The sequence below is a fragment of the Phoxinus phoxinus genome, assembly GCF_949152265.1.
Source record: "Phoxinus phoxinus genome assembly, chromosome: 21".
NCBI classification, from domain to species: Eukaryota; Metazoa; Chordata; class Actinopteri; order Cypriniformes; family Leuciscidae; genus Phoxinus; species Phoxinus phoxinus.
In genome coordinates this window covers 28,997,166-29,012,654 of record NC_136896.1, presented here as the reverse complement: position 1 = coordinate 29,012,654, position 15,489 = coordinate 28,997,166, and the positions used below count along the sequence as shown (strand labels likewise).

At 37.0% G+C, this 15,489-nt stretch overlaps 1 protein-coding gene across 4 annotated transcripts in view; it reads right to left on the bottom strand.

Annotated features, from left to right (window-relative positions):
• Nucleotides 1-15,489, bottom strand: part of LOC306989530 (cilia- and flagella-associated protein 337) — a 28,663-nt gene that overhangs the window by 10,421 nt on the left and 2,753 nt on the right. For all 4 annotated transcript variants that reach the window (XR_013795656.1, XM_079595349.1, XM_079595350.1 and 1 more), the window contains exons 3-17: nucleotides 15,156-15,369; nucleotides 14,180-14,326; nucleotides 13,515-13,637; nucleotides 13,250-13,421; nucleotides 13,115-13,161; nucleotides 12,855-12,992; nucleotides 12,102-12,290; nucleotides 11,135-11,326; nucleotides 9,281-9,535; nucleotides 9,029-9,193; nucleotides 7,939-8,088; nucleotides 7,500-7,681; nucleotides 5,315-5,454; nucleotides 3,248-3,396; nucleotides 2,906-3,123 (exon numbers count right to left, since the gene is read on the bottom strand). Coding sequence is in view for 3 of the 4 variants with exons in the window: in XM_079595349.1 (XP_079451475.1) it covers nucleotides 2,906-3,123; nucleotides 3,248-3,396; nucleotides 5,315-5,454; nucleotides 7,500-7,681; nucleotides 7,939-8,088; nucleotides 9,029-9,193; nucleotides 9,281-9,535; nucleotides 11,135-11,326; nucleotides 12,102-12,290; nucleotides 12,855-12,992; nucleotides 13,115-13,161; nucleotides 13,250-13,421; nucleotides 13,515-13,637; nucleotides 14,180-14,326; nucleotides 15,156-15,369 (2,481 nt within the window). In the remaining variant the exon portion in view is untranslated. The remainder of the gene's footprint in view (nucleotides 1-2,905; nucleotides 3,124-3,247; nucleotides 3,397-5,314; nucleotides 5,455-7,499; nucleotides 7,682-7,938; nucleotides 8,089-9,028; nucleotides 9,194-9,280; nucleotides 9,536-11,134; nucleotides 11,327-12,101; nucleotides 12,291-12,854; nucleotides 12,993-13,114; nucleotides 13,162-13,249; nucleotides 13,422-13,514; nucleotides 13,638-14,179; nucleotides 14,327-15,155; nucleotides 15,370-15,489) is intronic.

The following is a 15,489-nucleotide window of genomic DNA, read 5'->3' as shown; positions in this document are numbered from 1 at the left end:
TTTTTTTTTATCTTTGAATGAGCAACTGGAAGTACATTTCAAAACAATTCTTATTCGTATGCATTGATATATTAGTATATTTTCAATACATAGGACTATATACTACTATATCAACCATATCAACCAATTTTAATACATACGTATATTGAATAAAACATGCCTCAAGTATTTAAACTGGTTTTGCTGATAAAAGTCTTTGTTGAATGTGTTCCCAAACCAGTTTAATTAAGTAAAATAATATGAGATACATGATTTATTTTAAGATTTTATGTGTTCGTTTTATAAGGACACGCAGTATTAATTGGACTTAAAAATAAAATAAAAAATTCAGACCCTGAAAAATGGTTTCAAAAGTCTTTTAATACCTTTGCATGAGGAACCTAGCTCTCTTTACCATGCAAACCCGCAATGTCCATTTGAATGGTGGAAGATACTTTTTCACTGAATAACATCTTAAAATTTGATCTGTGATGGTAAACAGTTAATGACAACATTTAATTTTTCTGTCTAAACTGTCCCTTTAAGAGAAAAACTGTATAATTATAAACACTTCTGTGTGTGTGTGATGGACTCAGCCCAAAACAAGTCTGACCAGAATCAGAGGAGGAAGTCTGTGGAGGGTTTCTTCACCATGACTAGACACTTTGACAGACGTCCTATTCCCCCTGCCTGTCTGTAACCAATATAAATTTTTGGACAACTCCAGAAATAATAATCAAATGAATGGTCTCTCTGGGCTTTTCTACACTTCAACACATCATTCCGCCACATGCTTGAGCATAAATGGCAGATATATCTGACCAATGGCAACTTTCACTATAGAGGTTTATTTGTTCTCTCATTCAGAACCAAACCTGCCCTTTAGTGCAGCAGATTAGTAAAAAAAATTGTTTACTTTGGTATACAAGCATGAAATTTGGCACAGATACTCTCTAAGGGCCACTATTTTGGAAAAAGGCGATGGCCACTCAATATGGCGGCCAATTATATCAATTATTCGAACAGTGATCCAAGCATAACATTTGATACAAATACTCTCTAAAGAACATGTTAATGGAAAAAGATGCTTGTCCCTCAAAAATTCAAGATGGTCGCCATTTTTAAAGATGGCCACCGTTCCTGTCGAATATTAATTATTTCAATTGTTCAAATGGTGATGCAAGCATAAAATTAGGCAGAAATACTCTTCAAGGAACACTCTTTTGGAAAAAGGTATATGCCACTCAAAAATTCAGGATGGCGACCATTTTCAAGATGGCCACCATTTCTGTCAAATAGTCATAATGTCTGCCTCCTCTCCTTTGACCTGTCCGGCTTAGTTAAACTTGCCAGGGATATAAAATCCCTGCCGGCATAGCTCTCAGGTTCATTGGAGTACACAAGCCTCTCCACCACGGCAAGGTCCACAGAAAAATGGTTGCCATCCTGAATTTTTGAGGGACAAGCACCGTTTTCCAAAAAAAACCTTCTGAAGAGAGTATTTTCACAAAATGTTATGTCTACATCACGGTTTGAACGATTGACATAATGAGCATTTGACAGAAATAGCGGCCATCTTGAAAAAATGGCCGCCATGTTGAATTTTTGGGTGGCCAACGCCTTTTTCCCAAAAAGTAACCCTTAGAGAGTATCTGTGCCAAATGTAATGCTTCTATACCGATTTGAACGATTCTCTTGAAATATGCCATTAATCTGCTGCACTACTTCCATAGATTGAGATTGGTCAAAGCTGCTAGACTCACATGTGGTCCGGGACATGAGCTTGTAGTTTGGGTTGACTACTATCTACTTGCTTTTGTGGAGAATTAGTTGTGGTTCAATGCAGAACTAATGGCAAAATCTTTTATAAGTTTTCCAATAAGAAAAACTTCTCAAAACCTATTTCGACTTAATTATTTTTTTTTTTATATCTCTTATTCAATATTTTAATTATATAAGTAAGTAAACTAAACAAGTAAAATACAGAACAGTTATTATTATTTACAAAAAAACACTTAAGATAATGATTTAGTACAGAAAAACGAAGGGTAATAAAGAAGGAAAACCGCAAGAGACCTTAAAGCTTCTCTTTTGTTGACAACAAATTTAGAAACGATAATCATTACAAATCTGGGAAGATGGTTGTGCATATTGCATTTTCAAAAGCACATTATAAGTGACCAAAACTCACAGCGCTTGCAGAGATGAAGTTTGTGTGCAGCAGATTTTACTGCGAACCAAGCTGGGCTAATAATATAATTCATGTTGGTCACACTTCTCGGAAAACAAATACCAAAAAATCACACTCCCCTGTAATTAGGCCTGGATGTGTTGATGGTAATTGTTGCAGAGATTTCAGTTTTTGGCATTGTGAAATAAAGTCACCTGACCCTGGTAAATCAATGCAACTTTTAAGAATAAATTTAGAAGTCTTTGTTTTAGAAATTGCACAGCCAGATAGCAGCAACGGCAAAGGTCGGCCTTTCTTGGCCTTTTCAAGAGGCCAAGTGTGTTCTTCGCAAAATTATGTTTTATTAATAAAGTTCAGATAATGAATCTAATCATTATGGGAGGAGCTCATCCAGTCATCTCAATTAACATCAAGAGCAGTTTTTACAGCTGTTCTATGACAGTTTTCAAGCATCCCTCCACCACCCCATCTCCGCACTTACTAGTCCTATCCCAAACCTGGGATGGGGGAGTACTCTGGGTTCAGGGAAGGCCATATTCCTCCCCTCGGACAGCACCACAAATACGCATATCCTTTACTCTTATCTAATTATATGTAAGTGTGAACTCATGAAAGAATCATGAGATTGGTCAGAGAAGGTGCACTGGGCTTTTTGAAACTGGTCTTGCTCACCCAACTGCACATTCTGAGTGAGTTGGCCATCGTTTAAGGCTAATGACTGATGTGCAGTTATACCTGTTGGATTGATAAGTGTCTGGGTTGCTCAAATCCCATTGCCGTTTCTGTCCAAAACAGCCCACACAACCTCCTTCACGGGTCCAGAGACAGGCCCGACGGTCCACCGCCGCGCTCAGCACGAAGAGTTGAGACTCGTACACCAGGACCTCACTGCTCACTATCGCCCTCTCATGGCCCCTCCAATAGTGTAGCAGTGGAGGCAATTCTTTTGCAGACTGAGAGAGACATACTTTAAATATATGTATATAGACTGAAATAATGAGCTAAATAAGGTGAATTCGGGTAAACTGGATTGCCTTCAGCAATTCATCCTAATGCAAAAAAAGTACATTTCCATACCTCCATATCTCCAGCAGATAAGGCATAATGTGAGATGTCCCAGACCTTGATGGATCCTGTGGTGTCTCCAGTGACAAGTAGACTGTTTTCCTGGTCTGTGCTTAAACCCATCACACTCTCATCAAATTCATCAGGCACATAGAACTGTCCTGCATCAGACATGATGGACAAAACAAGTCATTCGTCTATTAGTCTGTGCTTTTCTGATAACAGATGTAAGATAATACAAATCTGTGCACCCAGAAATTGAGCAGAAGCCAAACAAGCGATTTCAGCCAGCTCTTGTCAACATATTCCTCAGACAACCACTGAAGTGTAGAACCCAGTAGATCAACAGTTTGGAAGTTTATTGAATATACTGTTGAGTGTGATGTCGAAGCCAAATTTTCAGCATCATTACTCTAGTCTTCAGTGTCACATGATCCTTCAGAAATCATTCTAATATGATGATTTGATGCTCAATTATTATCAGTTATACTACGGGGCTGTTGAATGCTTGAATCTGATTGGTTGACGAACGTTCTAATGTGTGCAATTATTTTCAGTGAAACGCACGGCTAAAGTAGTTCCAGGCAGGTCTTGACCGCATTAGTTCCATATCACTTAGCCAAATGATTTCATTTATTTCAAAGATTTTTACAACCTACAGAACCAAAACCCACAACGACACTGACCGAGCAAATAAATATAGTAAACAATAGGACAAAAACAACAAATTATTTACAAGTTTGTATTATGTATTATGCATTTATTAGTTATTATGGAAAAGCACATTTGTAACCCTGGACCATAAAACATGGGTACATTTTTTGAAATTAAGATGTATACACCATCTGAAAAGTAACTGAATACATAATCTTTCCATTGATGTATGGTTTGTTAGGATAGGACAATATTTGGCCGAGATACAACTAATTGAAAATCTGGAATCTGAGGGTGCAAAAAATCTAAACATTGAGAAAATCTCCTTTAAAGTTGTGCATTTATGTTCACGATTGTGCTGCATTCACTCACAAAAATACATGTTTTATATATGTACAGTAGGAAATTTACTAAATATCTTCATGGAACATGATTTTTACTGAATATCCTAATGATTTTTAGCATAAAAGAAAAATCAAAAAATTTGGCCCATACAATTGTATGGTTGGCTATTGCCACAGATATACCCGTGCGGCTCGAGATTTTCTTGCGCTCTCTCTCCCACTCAAACACACACACATACAGTATGGACACACACTTGCGTGTTGTCAGCGCTGCTCTGACGATTTTATCAGTTTAGCAACATGACGTTTCTCACGAGGTGCAGATAAATATAGTTTCGCTATTAGTAAACGATGTTGTCGAGCCTTAGTCTGCTATCAGTGGCTCAAGTTTCCATTACTAGCTCTAAAATTATGTTTTGGAATTATAATTTTGGAATTATAATTATAATAATAATTATAATTTTGGAATTATATAATTATAATTCAAAAAATTATAATTTTGGAATTAGCAACGGAGGCTTAGGATTAGATGCGTAAGAAATTAGTCCCACACACAAGAGCATTTTAAGGACAAAAACCTGACAAACGTCTTGAAATATTAAGGTGTAATATTTTTAATATTGTATTGTAATATTGAGGAGGGTGTAACGTCTGGTGTGCATTATTTTTCTAATAATTCAACGGCCCATCGTTAATTATTCCTTACGTATTATTGGGACTGCTTAATATTTTTTTCTTCAAAAATAGTAAGCAGCACAACTGCTTTCAACATTGGTAATAATAAGAAATGTTTGTTGAGCAGCAAATCAGCATATTAGAATGATTTCTGAAGGACCATGTGACACTGAATAGAAAAGAGTTACTTTAAATTGTAATAATATTTCACAATACTGTTTTTATCAAATAAATGCAGCCTTGTTGAGCATTTGAGACTTCTTTCAAAAACATCAAAAAATCTGAATTATTCCAAACTTGTGTATATTTTATGGTTTCTGAAGTAGGGTGCACTTTAAAAAGGTCTATATAGCGTTGTTTGAGATGTGTTAAGTTGTCATCAGTTTGTCTCGGTTATCATGTGTACCGTGGTTGTGTCTGGGCCCACAGATGCTCCACCAGCAGACGGATCCGGCCTGTGAGCTGAGCAGCACAGCACCGCTTCTCAAATGACTTTGCTGTGCTCGTTTTTGCAAGAACAGCAGTCTATGAACGGGCAGATGGACTCTACACACACAGAAGAACATTCAATTTATACATTACTTCACTCTGCCAACTAATATACCATAAACAGGACATCAAATAGGTGCAGTGGTTCTCAACTGGTGGTTCAAAATCCAAAAATGTGTTGCAGGTCTGTTCAATGCAAGTAATTATATAATTATGCCTGGTTGGGAATGGGATAGCAAAATGATTAATCTTGTGATTTATTAGCTGAAGAGAGCATGGACTCCTTGAAATTCTATTTCCATGGTAATATTATTACAATATTCGATTTTAAAGGGCACCTATTATGGAATTTTGAAATGTACCTTTCATGTAGTGTGTAACATAGATCTAAGTGAACAAAAACATCCTGCAAAGTTTGAAATATGAAAGTGCACCGTATATAAAGTTATTGTCTTTCAAAAGTAAGAGTCGACTCTGAGTCATTTTTATGAATCGTTAGAAGACCGAAGCTTTTTCTCTGACTAGATGACGTCAACTTGTCAAGTTATTTGAATACGATACGCCCACTTATTGCGCTCCAAGGCCAGCAGGGAAAACTTGAAAACATCATGGCGACGAGACGCTGTGTTCTGAAGTGCGACTCAAAAGCCAACTTTTTTCATCTGCCCAAGCAGGAGCATTTGAAGACTAAGTGGCTACAATTCATATATACAAGTATACCACAGAAGTATAGTCCGAGCCTTGTGCTTTGTTTGCGCCATTTTGAAGACGATTGCTTTACCAACTTAAATGCAATCAAACTTGGATTCGCGAGCCGGCTGATATTGAAGGAAGGTTCAGTTCCAAGTGTATTTGCATCAGCTTCCTCCTCCGTATCACAACCTGTAAGTGTTATTAATAATTGTTGCTTTTATGTTTTTATGTAGCATGATTAATAATTATTTTGTTTGTTGTGTAAGCACCGTTTAGCTTCTAGGTCTTCAATGACAATTGTATTGAGATATGTGAAGTGTTTGTCGTTGTTTTCGGAGTTGTCTTAAAGAATAGAGTAATACCTCGTAGTAACGTAACTGCTTTTTTTTTTTTTTTGTAAAAACGTTATGTTTTTGCATCGGGCTAACGCAAACAAAGACTGATTGTGCTTTTATAATATGAACTCTGGGCTCTATGCTCGCTAACATAACATTAAATTCTTTATCTTATTTTTAGTTTTTTACTACAAACTACAAAGCAGTGGACTATAATCATTATTATAACACAATTTAATTGATAAAAGCATCATTGTACTCCGTGTTAAACAATAAGTATTTCTGTAAACACTGCTGGGTCATCTGACCAATCAACGCAGATTAGCGTCGCGGAGGGTTTTGGAGGGTTTTGGAAAAATGAGTCGTTGAACGAATCATTTGGGAGTCGGTGAGCAAATCAGGTAAAAATAAATGCATATTATACGACAACAAAAGTGTTTTTTGTCATTGCATGCATGTAAACCTGTTGTTGGGGACTCCCAAAACAACATTAGGAACATTTTAAATGTCATTATAGGTGCCCTTTAAGGCCAATTTTCTTTGCTTGTAAACAAATCTGGAACTGTGTTGGGCCACATCAATGTAAAATCCGGCTGCTAAAACCAGTTGAAAACCGTCATATATGTCTTTATGAACATATAAATATATTTTTTTCCCCCACTGTGCATGATTTATTAATGAAATGACGCTCAGGAAATTTTACTGATACATCAAACATGCAACTTTAATTTAACCACATATAAATAATGACTATGCACATTACATAGGGTGCAATCTACATTTTATCATATAATTTTACCCTCTGAATTCCACATATTGTTAGTCATGCTTTCTCATCCAGAAACATTTAGTTTTCCGCTCATTTTCCACCCTCTCCCTGACCCTTACAACAATACAGGCTGTTTTTGCTCATTTGTAAATGACCTGTGTTATAATTCTCTATAAATAGTCTAAGTGGATTTGGAGGGAGTTTAGCATTAAATAAGTGTACTTGGTACATTAAACTCCTTTATTTTAAATTAGCAAGGAGAATACTATTATTCACCGCTTGCTGTGGTCTAATTTGGTACTAACTTCCCTTGCTGGGATCTCTGCAGTCGTGTGATGGGCTTCTGAAGAGCCAGCGTCCATATAATGATCTCTCCATCATAACTACCAGTAGCCAGAAGTCCCAGACCTAGACAGTGATCCATCGCCAGGATATCCTCTCTGTGTTGGTCAGACTTCCAGGACAGTTCTGCTTTTACATAGATGTCCTGTACTCACACAGATACACTTCAGTAAATGACTTTTAGATCTCCAGTTCTGCCGTGTCAGCTTCTGTGCAGTGTCAGACCACCATTAAAACCCACTCTGTTTTCATAGACGTCTCACAAAAGCACACAGCCAATTTAAGATAATGAAAGCCATAACCAGAAAAAATGCACATTATGTGTTTATTCTGGCTGAAAGCCCTTTTTGCTTTTAAGTAGCCATTAAGGAGTGTATGATTGAGACACAAACTGGCCCTTACATTTGAAAACGCAATGCTATACTGAGCGATCTGTCGACTCCAGCCTGTGGCTAAAAGCAGGTCGTCATGGTAACAGATGATCCCGGTGACCTCTGTGTTGGAGACGGTTTCTAGCTTATGAAGATTGAGGCCATTCAGTAAGTTCCACACCTATAGCATGAAAATGTACCTGTTACTAACAAGTGGCAACAAAAAAATCATCAAATCAAAGTTTGATTCAAACAAACACTGCTGCCATTGAAATGTCCCTGAAAAAATAGCAGTCTAAGACTTTGGTACAACATTAAAGTTAACCCAAAAATGAAAATTCTGTCATTAATATCTCACCCTCATGTTGTTACGACCCGTAAGACTTTCGTTCATCTTCGGAACACAAATGAAGATCTTTTTAATGGAATTTCTGTCCCTACATTGACAGCTACGCAACTACCACTTTGATGCTTCAAAACATTCATTAAGAGATCAATATAATCCAAATAAATTGAGTTGTTTAGTCAAAATTTTCTAAAGAGACACGATCGATTTATACGCTGAACAGATTTAATTTTCAGTTGTGGGAAACTGAAGCTCAAGCATGTTCGCTTGGTTTGCAAGAACCAATGAGGTTCATTCTCGTGTTACGCAGCACGTTTGAGCATCAGCGAGAACCAATCAGGTTCATTCTCGTGTTACGCAGCACGTTTGAGCTTCAGCAAAACGTTTGTTCTCGCGCATCAACGCAGGTTCATTTGAGCTTCTGTTTGTTTGCTGATCAATGTTTATATGTGAATAAAAGCCTAAATAGTATCTGTTCATCATATAAAGTAATATTGTCACTCCAGAAATATTTTACTAAACCGCTCAATTCATATGGATTAGTTTTACAATCTCTTTATGAACTTTTTAAAGCGTCAAAGTGGTAGTTGCGTAGCTGTCAATGGAGGGACAGAAATTGCTCAGATTTCATTAAAAAGATCTTCATTTGTGTTCCAAAGATGAACAAAAGTCTTACGGGTTTGGAACAACATGAGGGTTAGTAATTAATGACAGAATTGTCATTTTTGGGCGAACTAACCCTTTAAATGGATCTTGTGGAACATCTCACACTTACCTTGATAGTGCCATTGGTGGCTGCAGAGATCAGTCTGCGCTGGTGTACGTCTAGTGCCATACAGGAAACCTCCTCCTTACCATGAGCGTTTCTTACCTCCATCCTCTTAATTCCTGTCTTCACATCCCACACAGTCAACGTGGAGTCAGCACAGGCTGTGATTACCTCGACCATGCACAAAATACACATTAAAGATGAGAACATATAATGTTCAGTCCACAAACCATCTATCACACAAACCCAAACACCAACCTGTTCAAGATGAGGATTATAGAGGGCACAGGTGTACAGCCCAGACCTTTTGTTTGATTTAGTTTTGTTGGTTTCTTTCAGTTGAAACACGGCCAGATACTCCCTGCAAGTCACCAGGAGCACAGGGTCCGCAGTCCGGTTGAGGAGCAAAGGAAAGCTGCCCTGCTCTGGGGTAACGCCAGCTTGGATATTGGGGAATTTCAGGTGAAATGTCTTTACGCATTGTTGAGAAGGAATATCCCATATTTTCAGCACCTGAAAGGTGACACAGATATAGAGCAGAGCTATTGACTTGCATTTCAACCAATTATATTTGACTTTTATTGCATGTAGGCAATGCATGATTTCCATTTCTAATGCCAAAAAACAAATCTGCCCACTTTTACGTTAATGAAAACCAAACACCAGTGGCCGGATTCACAAAAAATGCAGAAGTGCATTCTTCTTAACTGCTATATTCTGCTTATTTTCTTACTTGAGAACATGTTTGATTTCCTTTTTTCTTAAGATTGTTCTTAAGGCTTAAGAATTGTTTTAATGAATCTTCTTAAAAACAATCGTCAATAACCTCCAACTTGTCTTAAATCATCAAAGGTAAGATGGTCATGGATTTATTGGTTTGTTTCAAATTAATTGTTGTAATTAAGCATTACAACATAACAATAGTTTAATTTAACATTTCAACTACTAGGGATGTTTTCTGAATTGACACCAATGATTGATAATGTAAACAATGATTGTTTATGATTGTGCTAACCCTAACCCTACAAAAACACACACACACAAAAGTGTTTTTACCTACAATTAAGACAAATAATTTCCCCCAGTTTTCAGCACAGAGCGGCCATACAGATAGGACGCATTCACTCTAGATAGAGCACCAAAAATATTTTGCATGCTTATCAAGTGTGCACGCTTATGATTATTACAGTCATCTGCAGACGCAAAAAACACGGCCTTCATTGACTGATCAGCGAATCTTCAGAAAGAATTACCAAACGGCAAAGTCTGTCATTTTCTTCTTAAGAAGAAAACTATGGGCCTCATTTACCAATATCTTCCTAAGAATTTTCTTAACTTTGTACTTAATAAACTTCCTAAGAAAAGCCTACGTCGGATTCATGACATGTTCTTAAACAACAGAATTGTTTGCACCTGTGTTCTTAGGATTGATGAATCCCATGTAAACTGCAGTGTTAGTGTTTCTTTGCATACTTTAATTTTTTTTTCAACAAACGATCAGAAATACATTACAGTAAAATACTATCAGTGTAAACGACTGTAGAATTAAATAAAATGCAGTAACCAATTATTTGGAGCAAACCGTCATCACTCAAATGTGCGTAAGAGTGCTCGTGAGTGAGCGTAGATTTTATTCTTAGCTAAGAACAAATCCAAGATAAGAAAAGATAAAAAGTACAGTAAAAAAAGATTAGTTGACTCCACTTAACTAAGTCAAGTCATCTTGTTGCTTTGACTGAGTTAATTTGAGTCAACTTATAGTGTCAAGTTTATGCATCAATTCGTGTTTTGAAGCGTACCGGTAATAAAATTGACACTATAAGTTGACTCAAATTAACTCAGTCAAAGCAACAGGATGACTTGACTTAGTTAAGTTGAGTCAACTAATCTTTTTTTACAGTGTAAGTGGGGTTTAAGAATACATTTCTTAGTAAGAACGGTTGGTGAATGAGGCCCTATGTTCTTAAGAAAATACTTGAGAACTTCTAAAGAAGATTCTTAAGAATATTCTTACAAACTTCTTGGAATTTATCTTTCTTAAGAACATTTTCATGAATCCAGCCCATGGATCTTTTGTTTTCCATTTAGACATTAAGTAGGTGGAAAACTAACAGCGTCCTTAGAGTAGCTGAAGATCTTGCCCAATGCTTGGTGAATAACCACATCCACCACAGAGGTCTGGTGACTGAGCAGAACCGCAGTTGGGCGGGAGGTCACAAAGCGGTTCCACAGTCTGACAACAGGACCCACTCCAGCTGTTACCAGCAGACTGAGAGAGAAACTGAAGTCAAAACACTTGACTCCCTACAGCAGAAGAAGAAGAAGGAGGAGGAGGAGATGAAGACATAGTGAATGGGTTTCAATGTTGTGTCATTATTTCTGGTAGTCGTGTTGCAATGTAGTCTGACTAATAAGTGAATCACAGTACTCTTGTTTTACACAATATCCAGGCTCTGATTTTCTTCTCCAGCAAATAAATGTGTAACTACTGTGGGGGTGGCTTATTACTTCTCTGGAAATGAAAGGATGGAAAATACTGGGGAATAGTCGGTTTTAATAAATCCGTCAAAACAACTAAATGGAGATGTTTTATTAGAGTCTGAACACTCCCATTAAAAGCCACAACAACAACCTCTCTGAATCATGAGTGTATATTTAGTTTTACTATAAATGGTCAGTGACTCTTTTACCATGAAAAATATCATCCCTTTGAACTGTGACCTAAAAATGAGCTTCGGAATCAATCAATCTTTGTCTATCCATATACCTGTGTTTGTTTATCTATCTACATATTTGTCTGTTATATCTATCTATCTACTGTATATATGTGTTTGTTGATCTATCTATCTATCTATCTGTTGATTCTATCTATCTGTAAGTCTGTCTGTCTGTCTGTCTATCTATCTACTGTATATATGTGTTTGTTTATCTATCTATCTATCTATCTATCTATCTATCTATCTATCTATCTATCTATCTGTAAGTCAGTGTCTATCCATCCATTCATCAATCCATCTATCTGTTATCTATCTAACATAGAAGACAAATATGGAATGCATTATATAACATTATATATCACCTTTTCTATTCTCCAAATGTATTTCTCTCTCTTCTGATTGACATCCATGATGACCACAGAGCTGGCTGGACTTTCTGATGATGTAATAATGAGCTCATCGTGGGGCTCATACAGGATTCTGTTGATCGGCTCGCTGTGGATTTTTGGGATGTGCTGATAGGAGATCAGTGCACTGTGCCCACATATATCCTGTTCAGGGTTCATGAAATATTTTTTTTTACAACATCAGTGACATGCAATTTTAGAAGTAGAATAAATGTATTTACAAGTGAAACTCGAAAAATTTGAATATCGTGCAAAAGTTAATTTATTTCAGTAATTCAACTTAAAAGGTGAAACTCATATATTATATAGACTCATTACATGCAACGTGAGCTATTTCAAGCCTTTATTTGTTATAATTTTGATGATTATGAAATGATAATTCTTACAGCTTATGAAACCCCAAATTCAAAATTAGAATATTGTGAAAAGGTTTTCATAGCTATAAGCCATAATCATCAAAATTATAACAAATAAAGGCTTGAAATATCTCACTTTGCGTGTAATGAGTCTATATAATATATTAGTTTCACCTTTTAAGTTGAATTACTGAAATAAATGAACTTTTGCACGATATTCAAATTTTTCGAGTTTCACCTGTACAATAATATGCAGTCATTTTAACAGTTATGTTAGGTTTTCATAGAAGCAAAATCACACATTTCCAAAATCACTCTACAATCATCCCTACATAAAGACACACACACTCACTGGCATAAAGATTTGCAATGGCCCAGTTTGGTTGGTGAAAGGCATTTCAAAGAGCCCCTTGAAAGGCTGAAGAAACCACAGCAAATTCACAGAGCCTTTCTCATCTCCCCACATCAGCACACACTTTTCTCCTGGAGCCTACAGTAGATGCAGAAACATGACTCACAGTGAACTAAAACAAAAACAAACCAGCTTGGAGAATTAACAAGCTTAAAATAAATTCCAGTTCAACACCGGGGCATGAAATGTCAGCAGCCTACCTCTGTGTCATACCAATAACATAGAGCAGTAGCCGCATGACTCAGTCCTGAAAACAACAGACAGAAGAAGACAACAAGGTCAAAATGTAAGCAGAAAAGCAAACTACTTCATCTAGCAGATTTGTTGGCTCATACCAAACAAATGAACCTGCTCAAAACCAAATGCGGTGGTAACATCAAAGAAGTGGATGCCCCTGCTCAGGGTGGACACGGCGATCTTGTGAACATTTCCCATGTAGACAGCATCTGTGGTCCAACCCTGGAACCTCCTATGATATTGCCTTTTATTAAAGGGGTCAGCATTCATCTACAGGGATGAAGGAGAAGTTTTGGATTCATGAAGCTTACAATGTATTAATTTTGTAACTATATAATCATGTGAATTAAATGTTAATGTCACCTCCAGTGGCTTTATGTTGTTCAGATGGCTGTTCCACACAATGAGAGTTCCTCTCTTGCTGACGCTGATGTAACGCATAGGTGGAGACTGACTCAAAGCCAAGACACGCGTGATAGGCTCTTGCTGATGTAATGAGTGAGTGATTTTATAATTAGAATAGTAGAAAGACAGTGAAATAATACTTTTTTTATGCATATTCTAAGAGCCTAAAACAAAAATAAATAATCAAATTATGTATAAATAGACATACAGACTGATAGATACAGACAGACAGATAGAAAAAGCTGAGATAGAAATAGATAGATAGATAGATAGATAGATAGATAGATAGATAGATAGATAGATAGATAGATAGAGACAGATGGAAAAAGCTGATAGATAGATAGATAGATAGACAGATAGATAGATAGATAGATAGATAGATAGATAGATAGATAGACAGACAGACAGACAGACAGACAGACAGACAGACAGACAGACAGACAGATAGATAGATAGATAGATAGATAGATAGATAGATAGATAGATAGATAGATAGATAGATAGATAGATAGATAGATAGATAGATAGACTGAATATAAACAGTAATAACAGGTGGTTTAGTCAAGGCAACATAATTAATGGCCACAAAGTTAAAAATGCAGCATAAAGTTGTCAGCTGTCACCTTGTTATATGTACAGTGGCGTATTAAAGGCTGTGAGATGGGTACATTTTTACAGGCCTGCATCGAGTCTATGATATGCTTGTAATGCTGAAACAAGAAGGTGTGGAACGTTTGCCATCCGACACGACCATCGCAAGAGATGTCCATCTGTAGAAAAGAAGACATTCTGCTGTGATAGACGGTCATATAAAATCACATGTAACTCTCCTCATGAAAAGACAGGCATAGGAAGTTGTGTTTTAAACACTGATGTCCACAACAGACCTAAGCTTGTCTTTTCCTGACAAGTTAAAGGAGCACTCCACTTTTTTTTGGAAATAGGCTCATTTTTCAACTCCCCTAGAGTTAAACAGTTGAGTTTTACTGTTTTCGAATCCATTCAGCGGATCTCCGGGTCTGACGGTAGCACTTTTAGCATAGCTTAGCATAGATCATTGAATCTGATTAGACCGTTAGCATCTCTCAAAAAAATTACCAAAGAGTTTCAATATTTTTATACATTTTAATAATCAAGGAACTGCTGCCGTACCATGGGTGCAACAGGCGCAATGATATTACGCAGCGCCTGAAAATAGTCCCCAGCTCGGTAATATCATTGCGCTGCTGGTATGGCAGCAGATCCTTGATTATTACGCAGGAATGAGAGAATAGTTCCTAGTCATATTGGCCTAGAAAATCACAACTTTTCATTTTCTGTCGGTCTTACACGATGTAACTACAGTAAAGACAAGTTTTAAATAGGAAAAATATCAAAACTCTTTGGTAATTTTTTTGAGAGAGATGCTAACGGTCTAATCAGATTCAATGATCTATGCTAAGCTATGCTAAAAGTGCTAGCGCCAGACCCGGAGATCGGCTGAATGGATTCAAAAAAGGTAAAACTGTTTAACTCTCGGGGAGTTGGAAAATGAGCCTATTTCCAAAAAAAGTGGAGTGTTCCTTTAAAGTAAATAAGCACACATTGAAGATAACTGGCCTCATTGAATAACTCCTCCACGTCACTTCTCAGGTAGTCTTGGCCTGTCGCTTCTTTCAGAGAGGAGAAGAACTCATCGAAACTCATAGAGTTAGCAGAGACTCTTCTGTTGGGTTTGGATCTCACAGAACGCTGCTTGAAGAACGATTCCATCATTGACCTCAGATGACTCGACTGCAATGACTCCAAGAGACGGACACTCCGGCCAGCAAAACTAAAGATTTAATGGAGCAGAGAGGGAGAATATGGTGTGAAATAAATATGTATGTACAGAGTCATACAGCAGCTGTGTAAAATGCAGATTACCAGGAAATGCATGGGCAAAAAGATAGAA